This window comes from Sceloporus occidentalis, unplaced genomic scaffold (genome assembly GCF_023333645.1).
Source record: "Sceloporus occidentalis isolate IW3139 unplaced genomic scaffold, rSceOcc1.0.p SCAF_5, whole genome shotgun sequence".
Taxonomy (NCBI): Eukaryota; Metazoa; Chordata; class Lepidosauria; order Squamata; family Phrynosomatidae; genus Sceloporus; species Sceloporus occidentalis.
This window is the reverse complement of record NW_028316985.1, coordinates 179271499-179287074: the sequence shown is the minus strand read 5'-3', so window position 1 is coordinate 179287074 and position 15576 is coordinate 179271499. Positions and strand designations below refer to the sequence as shown.

Sequence of the window (15576 nt, the reverse complement as noted above, 5' to 3'; positions counted from 1 at the left end):
CAAATGGCGGAAGGCTCGCGCGTTGTCCTCCGAGGGGGAAAGCCAAGCCAAGCCAAGCCTCCCTTCCCTTCAGGGATGCGCGCGACTCGGCCGGCGTTCGGCCTGGCCCTGAATTTAACTCTCGGAGGCCTAGGCCTCCATTTCCCTCAAGGCCTGGGCCTTGCGTGAGGAGGAGGAGGGGCGGCCCTCGCCGGGCATGTCCCCTCCTCCGCCTCCTCAGGCGGCTCCTCCTCCTCCTTCCCTCCCTCCGTGCCTCGTCCTCAGCAGCAGCAGCAGCAGCGGCGCTAGGCCTCCACTCCTCGCCGCGCCGGAGGGGACGAAGAGGTCGGCGGGCCCCCCTCCTCCGGTTCCTCCTCCGCCGATGGCCGGGACGCGCTGGGTCTTGGGCGCTCTGCTCCGGGGCTGCGGCTGTAGCTGCAACAGCTGCCGCCAGACCGGCGCGGCCTGCTTGCCTCCCCTCCGACCTTCAGCCGCCTCGCCGCCGCCGGGACTCTCCGGGCGCCACCGCCGCCGGCTCCTGCTCTTGCTCGGGGCAGCAGCCACGCAGAGCCGCGGCCTGGCCTCCTGCGCTGGGCCGGGGCCTGGCCTGGGCTCCTGGAGGGGGGCCCTCGCGGGGAGGTACTATAGCCAGGTAGATCGCCCGGGGGCTGGGGACCTAGGCTTCCCTTTTGTTACACCCCGCACCGGAGAAATAACCCGGTTTGGTGCCGCTTTAACTCTTTGTCTGGCTCTCCGCTCTGGGCCCACGACAAACTCCAACTCCCAGAATTCCATAGCGAAGAGCCAGACAAAGAGTTAAAGCGGCACCAAACCGGGTTATTTCTCCAATGTGGATGCAGCCTAGGCGCTTTGCAAGCTGTTTTAAGCCTGGGGTTTGTAGTTCTTCGAGGCAGCAGTACTACAGAGGAGGATGAAGAGCTTAGTGGGACTACAAATCCCATGATTCCACAGGAAGGAGCAGCTTCCGCATGTTTTAGACAAGTGGCACCAATTCGCATTTAATATTTATCCAAGAAATGAAATACCTAGGTACGTAAATAATCCAGTTTGACGCTGCCTTAACTGCCCCGGCTCAATACTGCGGGGTTCTGGGAACTGTAGTTCTGTGAGACATTTAGCCCTCTTTGTCTTAGAAACTACATTTCCCAGGATTCCCTAGCACTGAGAGCCAGGGTGGTTAAAGCGGTCTCAAACTGGATTATTTCTGCGGTGTGTTTTGGACCCTTGTCTTAGTAGCATTGGCTTCCTCCATGCTGGGAAAAAGGCAAGGTACAAATGAAATAAAGCTAACTAAAGTCATAGAACTCAGCTCCGCGGAGCCTCCTTCCTCGCTTTTGCCTGAGGACTGACTACAGTTGGACAAGAAGAGCATGGCTGGGAAAACGGCTGAACCTGTTGCTTTTAATAGTCCAGGTGGTATTTTTGCCCTTTCTGTGACGTACAAGTGACTCAAAGACCCTCAGCCTCAATGGACACAGGATGAAGTCCCAAGGAAATTAGATTCATGTCTTCTTTTGCTTTTCCAGCCACTTCCTTCAGAACTCTTGGTTTCACTTTGTGTGAGGCTCTCAAGGAAGCTGCTCCTGTTTCTTAAATTCTGCCTTCCATTTAAAATTTGTTTCTCCAACTTCTTGATCTGTTTTCTTTATTTTCTCCCTCGTAATCCGAAAGCAGCCAATGTGGTCATGCAGGATAAAGGGTTAACGGATAGAAGATTCCTATATCTAAAAAAATCATTACTACTGTTGTACAGATACGACAGGTTCCTGTATTCAGCTTTGCTTGATCTGTGTCTAAGAAGACAATTAAAAATTAAATTCCTTCCATTTAATAATAATAATAATAATAATTTGTTTTATTTATATACTGCTATTCCAAAGATCATAGCGGTGAACAGCAAGTAAGCTAATTACCAAGTAAGCTAATTTGCCCCCAACAGTCTGGGTACTCATTTTAGCGACCTCGGAAGGATGCAAGCCTGAGTCGAGCTTGGGCCCTTTTGCTGGTCTTGAACTCGCAACCTTGTGGTTTTGAGTGAATGGCTGCAGTACAGGCATTTAACCACTGCGCCACCAGGGCTCCATTTAGGTTGGATTGAAGGCATTTTATGCACAATACTAAGACTATCAGAACAGACTAGCTATGTGTTGACTATTCATGCGCTCTGCTAATTGTTGTTAATGTGTGTAACTGAGACAGATACTATCATAACTGTTCACTTTGGTTTTGAGAATTTCCCATCCAGCTGAAGATACTGGCGATGTTACAGCCATGTCCCTCAGTGTTTTATATAGAGATCAGGTGTATTGTTGAATCACTCTGTTCCCACAGTGGATGTATGTGAGGTCCTTCAGTAACCAGCTAGCTGCATGAATATCTGCCCATGTCCTAAATAAATATATCCGACTGTTCCTGTTATTCATATAGACTGTGCTATGCTTATGGGTTTACTTATAGTCACAACACTGAAACAAACACTTTTCTCTTTGAAGGAGCGCAGTACTCCATTCCAAGATGAATATCCTCCCCTCTCAGAATATGAGCCACCTTCGGCTAAGTCAGGTGAAGAGGAAGACGTGTATCTCATTCGCGCCCAAGGTCTGCCTTATTCCTGCACCGAGGAAGATGTCCTTAACTTCTTTGCAGGTACAGCAGTAACTTTATTCCTGACTGGCCCAGGCGGTGGGATGCCTCAGGAGCAAACTATACATGATGGGAATGAAGCTTAATGTACTGGGTGACTTTTTAACTGCAGCTGCTGGGCACCAATCATGGTGTCTTGGAGACATTGGCCAATCAACTAAAGACATTCATACTTTGGGTGCATCTACACTGTAGACATAATCAAGATCAGGATTGCACCAGGCAGGGAGGGCGAGCAATGGAAAACATCAGTCTTGATGCAAATAGCCTCTTCAGATGGGTGGTTTTCATTGGGCTTTGATGGGGCAAAAGGATTTAATTTCCCATCTATATTCATTGCAGTCTTAAGGCTGACTGGGGTCTGTCAGCAACTGCAGTTTAAGAAATGCAGCCCGAAACCTTTCATTTAAGGCAGAGTTGAGCAGCTTGACATATTCCAGATGTTGTTGTATTGCAAATCCAATGAGCCTTACCTAGTAACCATGAACCCAGTAATGAAAGACCATGGGAGTTACAATTCAACAAGCAAAGGGCTTTTCCCTGGTTTAATATGCCTGGATTATGTGCTTCTATAGGTAAAGATACTCAGAAATATTGATTGTCAATTCTGTAGATCTGTCCATTTTATTTGCAGCCTATGAAATGGCTCATAATTCCCTATAGAGTATTATTCCCTAAAACAATTAATCATTGTTGTATATTTAACTAAGCATATCAGATTTATAAATAACTTGGCATACCTTGCAAGCAGTAGTTATATCCAAGGGCAGTATTGCTGTCATGCTGAACTCTCAGTTCTGCAGCTGGATGGATTTGCTAAATCTTTGAAGGTTTTAATACAGTCTTGGAGACACTGGCCAGTCAACTAAAGACATTCAGACTTTGGGTGCATCTACACTGTAGACATAATGCAGTTTGGCACTACCTTTACTGCTGTGGTTCCATCCTACAGAATCTTGGGATTTGTAGTTTTGAATTGACTATACCAAGATCCTCTGTGTGTTTTCACTGTATTTCACAAAAATACATGAACAATTGTTTTGTATTTTGATTTACACGTGTACTTTATGGTAATTTCCACTTTTACATAGAAAGTTGGCTTGTTTAATGATAATTCATCAGTCACTTAGCAGGAAAAGTAATATACAAATAATGCAAATTAAACCCATAGAGAAATATGTACTGATTTATTGTTTCAAAGCCTTAACAAGTGCAGTAGAATAAAAAACAAGAGGAAAACCAACACTACCTTGCTGGAAAATGTGTTGAAAAAATTAGGCTTTCAATAGACATTAAAAGAAAGGTCAGTGCATAATTTGTACTGCACAAGAATTACACACAGTAGCAGTAAAAATCTTGTTCTAAATCATTTTGGGCCAGGTCTTAAATATGTTAGGCACCATGGGGAATATCTTCTAATAACTGCAACATCTGCACAAGCATTTGGAATGTCAGGCTAATTTGGGATAAGGAACAATTCAGTGTACAACAACCAGAATCTTGGGTCAGGGAAGCCTTGACCTGCTATGGCTTGTCTTTTGCTGGGATGTTGTAGGTGAATCAGCCTATTACAGTGAGAGGATTACATATATCTAATGTTCCTTCATCTCTATGTCTGATAACTTTCTAGGCAGCAAAATTCGAAATGGTGTGAACGGCATACATTTCCTCTTAAACAGAGATGGCAAACGTAGAGGAGATGCTTTGGTTGAACTGGAGTCAGAGCAGGATGTACAGACTGCTTTAGAGAAACACCGGAGATATTTGGGGCAGCGCTATGTAGAAGGTATTATTGTATTTAGCCTGCCCTTAAGGAGGCCTTTCTGTGATTTTGTGTGTGTGTGTATGTGTGTGTGCACACGCGTGCACCCTCTCAAGTTGTCTGTCAAATTTTGGTGACCACATGAGTTTCATAGGCCTTTAATTAGGCAAGAAATACTCAGAGGTGGTTTGGCCAGTTTCATCCTCTGAAATATATTTATTATTACCCAATAAAACAGACTGTGTCTATCTGCCATGAAACATAATAATCTGAAACTTGCCATGGATACTGAGGATCCTTGTACTGTGCACTGCCAGGTTATCTTGTTTTTACAACAGATTAATCAATTTTATTTAATTATAATTTGCCTGTTTCTTGCAATACCAGGTCAGAAAGCAGAAAGCTAACCTTCTCTAGAGACAAAGCTGCTATCAGGACTAGAATCATAGAGTTGGAAGAGACCACAAGGGCCATCAAGTCCAACCCCCTGCCATGCAGGAACTCACAATCAAAGCACTCCAAAAGATGACCATCCAGCCTTTGTCAGTTTTGTCTAGGATCTTAAGACAGCTGTGTATAATACTATCCATTCAGGACCTTAAACTCCTTAAATAGTTCAGAGACAGAAGTTGCATCTGCATTGCAGAAATGATGCATTTTGACACCATTTTAACAGCCATGGTTCACTGCTATGGAATCCTGAGATTTGTAATTTGTTGTGGCACCAGAGCTGTCTGACAGAGAAAGCCAAATGCCTCATAAAAGTTCCTAGAATTCCGTAACATGAGCCATGGCAGCCAAAGTGATGTCAAACAGCATTATTTCTGCAATGCGGATGCAGCCGGAAAGAGAAAGAAAGAGAAAAGGTACTGTTACCTAGGAAAATAAGGGGATTGAGTGGTGAAGAGTAAGCAGAAGGAAAGGCTGAATGAACATTTTAATGGAAAGAGAGAAAGACTAGCAAGGAATTAAAATGGAGCAGGAAGCAAAGGAAAGAAGAAAGGGCAGATGGCAATGTTAGGACTAAGGTGTTCCAAACTGTTGGGGAGCTGGGTTCTTTTGCTAAAGTTTAAAGTGATTAAATATTCTCTGTCATGTGGGATTTCTTTGCAGTTTTTGAAATACATAATGAGGATGTTGATGCCATCATGAAGAGTCTGCAGTCCAGTTCAACATCAGTGACCAATGATGGAGTGGTACGATTGAGAGGCCTTCCCTATAGTTGCACTGAAGTGGATATTTCTGACTTCTTCTCAGGTGAGCACTGTATGTATTAGCAATTCTGTCAGGCAGTGATTGTGAGCAAAGAGTGAAGGAGAGAGTGTGTCTGTGTGCATATACACTTTAGCACAATGAAAATGTCAATATAGTGTGTCACTTTGTAAAAAAAAGAAAAAGACAAATGTTAGGTTGGGCAAAACTAGGACAGAATTAGGACAACAAATGTGTTGAGTAAGTAACGTGGAATGTTTCTCTGTCAGGGGTTTGAAAGTTGAAGCTCCAACCTGATTTCTTCAATGGGCGCAGGAAAAGTTAGAGAAGACAATACAGAAACATCTGTATGGCCTGAAAACAAAAAACGAAGTATAGCTGTTTCTGATGAAGAATGAAGAAATAATCAGATCACACTTAATTTGCGTGTTGAGCAAAGTACAGATGTTTTTGTTCATTCTCAAGAGTGAACAGAATGCTTCCAAAAATCAAGTTGATTTCTAGCTCGTGGAAATTGTAATCTATCATGTCTGGAGGACACCAGTTGGTAGGAGCTCTCTGGGAGTGCTATAATGGTGCCATTTTGTCACATTCAGGATTTTTAAAAGATCCTGCATTTTGCTTCTGTAATGTAAATCTACACTCACATAGTTAAGTGGTGGTTGAGCTATACCACCCTTTTGCGGAATATCAGTATTATGCAACTAGTTGTGTACCTGAGAATGAGTCTGCTGTTTCCGCAATATCAGTGGATCAAGTGGTACATTGACAGCACTGATGAGTACTTAACACACCCTCCAGGAATATGCAGTGAAGGGATAGGAGTGCTCTATTTAAGGCAAATTTGGTACGTTATTAAATTCCGGCATATGTATGGGTTTTATTTTGGTTTTTGTCACACACAAAGGTGAAGATACTACATAGAGTGTTCACTGCTATGGCCCCTAAATCGTGGAATAGCCTAGCGGAGGAGATCCATCTTATTACCACCTTAGATGCCTTTAAGAAGGCACTTAAGACGGATCTCTTCCAACGGGCTTACCCACCCGATCTTATATAGGAGATTATTAAAATGAAATGCTCACTTCAGACTATGATTGTATGATCATTGGATGATTAGACGATGGTCTAGCTATTTTATTGTACTAATGTTAACATTTTATTGACTATAATTTTTATACTGTATTGTATTATTTTATTGATGTAATCTCTCCTCGATCTGCAGGGAGAGGTGAGAAATATAAATAAAAATTATTATTATTATTATTATTATTATTGCAGTAATATTATGTCACTGCCAAGATCCTCATACTAAAATGCCTTTCTTCCTCCTCCTCCTTTTTTGTTTTGTTTGTTTGTCTTTGTAGGCTTGGTGATAGTTGACATAACATTTGTCATGGACCAGAGGGGGAGAAGGAAAACAGGAGAAGCATTTGTGCAGTTTGCTACACCTGAGATGGCTAATCAAGCTTTGTTGAAGCATAAGGAGGAGATTGGGAATCGGTATGTGGATGTTAGAAGATGGATCACCCAGAGGATTGATAGATGTATTATTTACACATAAGATAACCTTTGACTTTGAAAGCGGATTAAAATGATAGTGACTAACAAACAAAGGAAAGGAATGTGTGGAGGCTAGCTCAGTGAAAATATTGACCTAATGTATGGCTCCATAAGTATAACAAGAGTGAAAAGTTTTACTCGCAGAGGTCAAAATGCATATGATGATGATTATGTTTTTGCTGCAAATGCTCTCTAAGGGCAGGGGGGGGTTGCCACCCGAGGCCAGGTTATGCTTAAGAGAGGCCTTTTTGAAAACAACAGGTGAATAAGAAGTGACTTTGAGTCACTTTCTGCTATTTGTAAAAAAGATTCAGAGTCTGGAATGTGGGGGAAATGATTCCTGCACCCTGTAGAGGATGACTATATTTTGAGACAACATTTTTATTTTTTGTGTAGGGTGTGGATGCAGCCCTCCAGGATCTTTGGGGTAGGGCAGAGAAGAGAGGCTGATGCAGCACTTGGCCTCCCACAGTTGCCCACCCCTGTATTATACAAATATGTGGTGTGACCACAATTGGAATATAGTGTTGCTGTGCCTGAAAGAAGGCAACAAGCAGATTGTGTGTGGTGGGAGGGGGAGGCAACTAAAATAATCAATGAGCTGGAGCAGCTCCTCTGAGGAAATTTATTTATTTAGAGATTATTTATACCCTGCTGATCAGTCACAAAGACTCTCAGGGCAGCTTACAAAGTGTCCTCCAGTGTGACTCTGTGGTCAAATTTTGCCATATGTCGATGATAGAGTCATGCTGGAGGCCTTCCAGATGCCTAGATAAACCACCTCTCTAGGCAACTGGAGGTCCTCCAGCACAGCTTTATGGTCAAGGTACAGTAGAAATACAGTGCTTTCCATAGTGGTAGGATTCAAAGATATACTGTAGAATCAGTATGTAGAAGGATCTTGTAGCACCTTTAATTGAAAAGAAGAAAGAAAGAAGAAAGAAGCAGCATGAGCTTTCGTAAACTTCATTCTACTTTCTCAGATGCATTTGGGGAAGTAGGCTTAAATCTATGGAAGCTCATGCTGCCAACTTCTTTCCTTAGTTAGTCTCAAAGGTGCTATAAGATCTCTCTACATACAGAAATAGTGTTCATCAGCATCCGCAATTCTCGCTCTCCATGGTAGGTCTGGGTCCTGGGAACATTTCCCCTATGGATACGGGGGTTGGACTGTAAGGGAAGACATGATAGAAAATTATGGATCAGGTGAGGAAAATAGGGAGGGAAGCTTTCCTTCCTCCTTCATAAAACAGTCATTTACCAAAGCTGGATGATGTGAATTTCAAGACAAGTAAAATGAACCACTTTTTTTGCTACCATAAGACCATGTAGCAATGTAGCTGCCCTTTGTGATTGGGATATATGGGGACATATTTCTTTTAGTAGCAACAGCACTGTGCCTGTGTACTTCAGTTGCTGGTGAGGATGAGAATGAAGGCACTTTGGCATTCATATTTACTTGGGCACTCATGCAGCAAGCTTTTGCATTTTTCTATCATGGTGATAAAAGGAGATGTCTATGACAAATCTTAAAAGATTTAGGAAAGTGGCATCTCCTGTTACTGGGCTGCACAATTGCAACTGGTCACTGTCCTGGGACCTCCCCACCAACACCAATATGGCCTATGTGACATGCTTCCTGGCCAAGACACTGCCTTCCTTAGGACCAGAAGGCACCCTGGTGTTACTGTCTGTGTGGATTCACAACCTTTGCTAGTGTTGTGTTTTTATGATAAGAAATCTGACTTCAGATTTTAGTTCAGATAAACTGGTGGATTTGAACAAGTTCTGACCTCCACTTCAGTTTTTATTTTGTTAAATGTGCACAGTATTGATTTGCCTTATCAGTATACCTGAAACTATTTTAAGATAAATTTTACAAAGAGAGAGAAGATAATCTGGATCACTTAACATGTCATGCCAAAAATAGTCTGGAATATAAGAAGTTTTGGCTTGCACATTCTCTCCTCCCTTTTTGAAAATGTTTGCTATTGACTCCAGATTGGAGGATGTGCGTAGTTTCATGTCAATGTTTGACTGAGGTTTGACCTCGATTCATTTTGCATTGTGGTGAAAGACACTGGAGATTTGAACAAGCTACTCTCGAAATTGCATTCCTCAAAAAGTAGCAGTGTGGTAGAGGGAGCAGGGACTGGACTAAGCAGAACCATATTCATACAATGCTTCTGGGTTGAAACATTGTGCTAAACTCCCAGCAGTTCAAAACATACTTTTAAAAAAATTCTGGTTTTCTAGCTGCTTGCTAATCATGGCCCATAAAGCCAAACTTCATCAGCTCTTCAGTGTTTGGTGTCTGATTTGAGCCTTGGTGTGTTTAAAGTGCTGCAGTGATAACACTAATTCTAGTTTGTTTGTTTTTTAAAACACTAGCTACATAGAAATATTCCCAAGCCAAAGAAGTGAAATTCGAACACACAATGGTTTTTTCCGGGGTAAGAAGATGATGGGTTATCCCACTACAAAACAAGATTCTGAATCTGTTTTTGATGAAGGTGATTTGAATGAGGCCTTAAGACCTGTTACCGCTTATGAAAGTGATAAAGAGAATGGTAAGTGCCTTGGCTCTCGGTCTTCTGTGTGTCAGAAACAGGCAGACAAATACAATTTGAAAATAATTCTGCCCTTCATTCTGCAGAAGCTTTTAAGCAAGCATTTGAAAAGCCTCGGGATATGTTGGAATTTGGGAGTTTCTCCTCACTTCACTTTGTTCACCTGAGGGGTCTTCCTTTTCAAGCAACAGCACAAGATATTATAAATGTACGTAGGGGTAAGATTTTAATTATCCTGAATTTTTTGGGGGGGAAGGGGGGGTAGAAAAGACTTTCTTCAGCATTCCTGGTGGAGGGTTTAGCCTTGGGTTTACTGAAATGTATAAAAAGAGAAGTCTTTCTGAAACCATTTTGCTAAAACCTACTTTTGCTTTTCTCTCCTGAGTCCACCATTTATTCTGAATGATCTAAACTTTAAAGACTTATTGAAGACTGGAAAAAGGAATACATATGTTCATCCCATAAAGCAGCTCCATGGATTGTCTTCTAGACTTGGCCTGTAACTCTTTGAGTACTCCTGAACTTTCTTCTTAATACTTGGCATGTACCTAAGTGCCAAGATTTTAAGACCCCTCATGTGCAAAATAGGGAATGGAGATTTTGTTTCTTTAACCTCAGTCCAATGTTTCATGTGACAAATGACTTCAAGTGTGGCATTAGCGAATCTGCCTTTCTTTTTTTTTCTTTATTTAAGAATCCAGCTAGGTCTTGTTCAATATGTATCCATATTCCTAGCAAAATACACAAGATTCGGTTTTTGAAATACATTTAACATTGTGTAATTGGCACATTGTGTCCTGTACAGCAGTTGAGACTTCTGAAAACCTTATTAATTATTATAACTGTTGACTGGTATGGCTTCAGCTTTTGCTGATAATTATTAAGTGAAGTATAAAATCTGTTTTCCTCTCCATTTATATTTTATAGTTTTTTGCACCCCTGAAACCAGTGAGGATCACTATGGAATATAATTCAAGTGGGAAAGCAACAGGAGAAGCAGATGTGCACTTTGAGACACATGAAGATGCAATTGCAGCCATGGCTAAAAACAGGTCTAACGTGCGTAAGTAGGACTTTTCTTTTCCCCTCAGAATGCTGAAGGTTGGGAGGGCAATGCAAAGGCACAGCAGTGTTAAACCTGAGGCACAGGGAAAGTGAGTAGGGCCTAAGGAAAGTCTACTTTAGACATTAGGCTTGCTTTTCTGATTGTCTTAATCTCATGCTGTTCTCCTGATGAATAGATCAGTGAGGGGCTGTAATGTTAGAACACCAAACGATTCCTGTGCAATTGTCCTTGAGCCTGTTTTGTTTATAAAATTAAAACTGTCAATATACTCCCTGTCAGTTACATATATAGTAAGCCCTGCATATCTAAGGATTATACCGTCCAAGGCTTGAAAATATTTTTAAAATATATAAATTCCCAAAAGCAAAACTTAATTTTGCCATTTTACATAAGGGACACCATTTTACTATCCTATTGTATTTAATGGACTTGAACATCTAGAGATTTTGGTATTCACATGGGGGCCTGGAAGAGACCAAAAACCCTGCTGTACACAAAATCTAATATACACTGTTTTGAAGTATTAAATGAAAACCTATGGAGTGTGCCGCCTCAGTGCTAATCATTATATTTATATTAGCATCTAGTACCATACATATTCAATTGCACACCCTGACAATGACACATTAGGTCTCTTTACATCATGACAATTCACACTGGAATAGGAACAGCAACCCCTGCCCACCCCATGATGTTGCTGGATCTTATAATTGCAACAAAAATCTGGGAGAGACCATTTTGTACAGTTTCAGCTGTTATGAATGTAGCTTCCAGATAACCTGAGATCAAGAACTTGGTCAGTGACAGTAATGTCACATGGGTTGTAGATAATACTATCTTGCTGCACCTGATACTGCTAAATTTCAATGTGTTCATCTGATAAAGCTCTTCTTGTTTTCCAGAACATAGATACATTGAATTATTTTTGAATTCATCACCAAGCAGAAAAAATGGTTGCCAGTGACAATGGCATAATTACCAAAGTTTAGGTAAGTGCTCTGGCAAACATAACTCCTTAGAGAAAATAAAATGCTGGACTGTTTGATTCTTCTCACAATTGCTTGCTTGATAAGTTGTTGCTGCAGTGAATAAAGAGCCTCCATTTTCAAAATGGAGCAAGCGTATCATGCTCAGGGCTTATGTAGCTTGGAAGCCAATGTCTAATGTAAATATCTTAACAGAAAAGGAAAAAAAAAAAAAAGAGTACAGCTGCTACACCAGACCAGAAGCCTACCTACTGGCCACTGAGATGCCTCTAGGAAGGGACTAGGGCTGCAGGTGCACTGCAGAACTAATCCAGTTTGATCCCACTTTAACTGCCATGGGCCAGTGTTCTGGAATTCTGGGAATTGAAGTTTGTTGTGGCACCAGAGCTCTCTGACAGTGAAAGCTAATGTCTCACAAAACTACAAATCCCAGAATTCCATAGCTTTGAGCCATGACAAATAAAGCAGTGTAAAACTGCTATGCAGGTACAACCAAGAACCTGCTGACAGCAGTTCTTCATCATGGTTGTTCCCTAGTATACAGTTGCTTTTGATCATGAAGTAACTTACTGCATTAATATCAATGGGAACTAAGGGGCTATACAGCCACCTGTCTTTGCCCCTGGTCGGTGCCACAGCAGTCGCATGCTGTGGCACCTACTCGCTTCCTAAAAAGAAGCCACTCTAGGTAGCCTGTTTGAAGGGGCACCATAGGCATGCTCATGCGCCCTGATAACACCCCTTCCAGCTAGCGCTGTTTGGGTGCTCTGACACCCATGCATCATCATGGCACGCCCCGTATGGATGGGCACGAAGGTAGGGCTGGGCACATGTCACCCCTCAGCCCTATCTTGCCCTACATTTGTGCCCAGGCCAGCACAAAGTGCCAGTCTGTTTAGGGCCTAAGTTCAACCAATTTAATCTGAAACCAGTCCACTTTGTCTCTGTAGTATACTCCTCTTTACATATCATGAGGCCCTGAGATGTAGTAGGCTATAAAAATAGCCAAATTCAGAACAGTGCTAATAAAGGCTTTTATATTTGAGGATCTGTATGCTCTGCTAAAAGCAGAATTCTTCAAAAACTGAGTTTTGCAATTTGTATTAAATCAGCAAAACTGCCTATTTGTCATGCCTAAATCTGTTGACAAGGTTGGGGATAAGCAGCTCTGTGAGACACTCAACCTTTGCTGTACTTGAGCTCAAATTAAAAATATTTTTGAGCCCTAATTTTCTTGTCAAACATTTTTCACAGTCTTTCAAGCTTATCTTTGCAGGTATTAAGATAAAGAATGTTTGCTTAATGAGATTCTCAATGCTAAATTTCTACACCAAGTGGTACTCTACTTCTGAAAGTTAAAGGATGACATTGCATTTTTTTGTATTGAAATTAACTCTTCTCTCTCTTTATTCTTCAACAGGATAAATCAAGATGCATCTCATTTGCACATTTTCCTAGAGCTGGGATACAGGGCATTCCTGTAACCAGCAAGGACAAATTCTAGAGGACACTTTTTCTGAAAATCCAGCAGCTATATCTAAAGCCCTATGAATTGTTTGTGCAGAGTATGTTTTATGTGAAACCAAAATTAAACTGTCCTCAAACCTCTTGCTACAATACATGTCCTGATCGATTGAGGACCAAGCATTGGTATGCAAATATAGCATAACTTGTCATTGTTCCTGAATAAGACTGGTGGAAACAGAAGCAGACTCTGGCTTCAAGAACATTGTTTCATATATGTAAAAACTCAGCTGTTACATGGGTCTAGGTCTGTGTCATGCCTTAATAGAGAGGAGTGTGTGATTTATAGCTTGCTGCTGATTGTTCAGGCAGTGAGACAGTAGGCAGAGTTACATCTACATTTGCATAGAACATACTACCAGTAATGCTTAGATTCAGCAGTTTGTTTAGGCATTTTGTGTCTTTTGGAGCGGAATGGGAAAGCCCCAAAATAAAGACAGCTCTGCATGCAAATAGAATATGCTCATGGGAGTGTCCCTTACATTGGGTGAGATGTGGAAGCTTGCTTACATAGTCTGCCCTGAAGATTGCACATGGAGCTTTTTGGTTATATTTAAGATACAGTATTGTGTATTGACTGGAAATAAGAGATACTGATTTTCCAGAAAACACAATTTGACCACAGCTTGAGCTATACGATAATTTGGACTTTTTACATAGCAGTATATGCTGAAAACAAATGGTTTTTGGCCTCCCTGAGTTTGTTAGGTTGATAGAAGAGTATTTACAAATAAGCAGGATTTTTACATGAAAATTAGGTGGCATGTGGTGTTGTCTAAGAGTTCTCAGAAAATGCTTAAGAGGAGGTTGAATGATGTCTGAATGGGTGGGTGGTATGGTGGGAGGGGATTTCCCCCAAATTGGGCAGAAGTGCCTTTTGTAAGCAGGAGCTGCTTGCTAACAGTGATACCACTGAGTACAGACCAGTGCACTGCTGATTCCAGACAAATGGAATGTACAGAGATTGCTACTAAATGCAGAGAAACACAATACGCACACTTGGCCTAAACTATTGATAGGTCAGAGGAATGATGAAATTTTGCCAGCTGTCCTACCTCCTCCCTATACATTTTTTCTCTGGTTCTTACATAAGCATTCTGAAAATGATGACCAGTCCATTTGCATAGTTAGCAGAAGCCACTGTATTCCACAACTAAAACTATGATTAACAGAGAAGATACCCACTCCCAAATTGCTGGCTGCCATGTACTGTGACAAGTATATGTTAAGCGCTGCTTATTAGTTTTGCTTCTCTGATGTATTCATCTAATAAATGAAAGCTTTTTCTTAATGCAGACAGTGTGCTTCAGGGTCCTTTAACTTGATTTGACAAGCTTGCTGCTACTTAACCCTTTTATATCCATGCTGTTAGATAAGCTCACCCTGTTAATGCTTTTTACAAAAATGCCTTGAATTAAAAGGATATGCCTACCATATATACATGACCGTAAGTTGATGGCAGGTTTTGGGGCCAAACATACAGATTTTGATATGACCCATGGATAAGTTGAGGGTAAAATTTAAGGGCATGTAACAAAGGATGTAAAGCCAAAGAACTTACAAAATTATGGCAGGCATAAGTGTGCTCACCCTAAAGTCTGGGTGGATGAGGAGGAAACTATAATAAATCATGACTATGTGATGTATTTTTTTTTTGGGGGGGGGTAACCAGGCTCAGGTGAGGATAAGAAAAGACACATGTGGCAAAAACGATTAAAAGCCAAAGCAGATAAGATGGCAATTACATTAGCAGTGATTATAGCCTTCAACTTTGCCTGATTTTAAAGGCTGACATATATGTTTTATTGAAATCCTTCAAAGCCCAATTTGTTTTGGTGCTCCTTTGAGGGGCAGCACCAAAGAGCTGCCACTGCTACCATTTTCCCACCCAGGCATTCTAAAAGCTCAGAACTGGCACAACAGTGGAGAGAGAGCTGGTGCTTCTTTTAGGTGCTCTCAGGACGGACTAAGCTCTCGCCTTTTTCACTACTCTAATCAGAGAAGGGGATGGTCCCTTTTATGTTAAGAGTTAAAGTGCAGTACTTTCACTGACCCGTGGGTAAGTTGGCCCAGGTTTTTTGAGTCAATTCTCCAAAATTTCTATTTATATATGAGCATATACAAATTTTGTACCAGTACACCACTTTTTACCATGTAATTATAAACTGAACATGTTTTGACTCTAGGAGTAAAAACTTTGTTTTAAGCTAAAAGTTCTTGATCTGATAGGAATCTGCTGCAGTAAAAGGT

General features: G+C 41.4%; 1 protein-coding gene across 1 annotated transcript; it reads left to right on the top strand.

Annotated features, from left to right (window-relative positions):
- The first annotated feature begins 283 nt into the window (after positions 1 to 283).
- GRSF1 (G-rich RNA sequence binding factor 1) lies at positions 284 to 14762 on the top strand. The gene is made up of 10 exons (XM_089526327.1): positions 284 to 631; positions 2493 to 2646; positions 4274 to 4429; positions 5519 to 5662; positions 6985 to 7120; positions 9572 to 9750; positions 9837 to 9958; positions 10678 to 10813; positions 11719 to 11805; positions 13223 to 14762. The coding sequence occupies exons 1-9, from the start codon at positions 362 to 364 to the stop codon at positions 11778 to 11780; spliced, it is 1359 nt and encodes a 452-aa protein (XP_089382453.1). The 5' UTR covers positions 284 to 361; the 3' UTR covers positions 11781 to 11805; positions 13223 to 14762.
- Positions 14763 to 15576: the final 814 nt, after the last annotated feature.

Coding starts and splice junctions, on each gene's coding strand:
- GRSF1 (XM_089526327.1), top strand. CDS start 362: ATGGCCGGGACGCGCTGGGTCTTGGGCGCTCTGCTCCGGGGCTGCGGC. Junction 2,647..4,273: donor TGTCCTTAACTTCTTTGCAG/GTACAGCAGTAA, acceptor ATAACTTTCTAG/GCAGCAAAATTCGAAATGGT. Junction 5,663..6,984: donor TATTTCTGACTTCTTCTCAG/GTGAGCACTGTA, acceptor TTGTCTTTGTAG/GCTTGGTGATAGTTGACATA.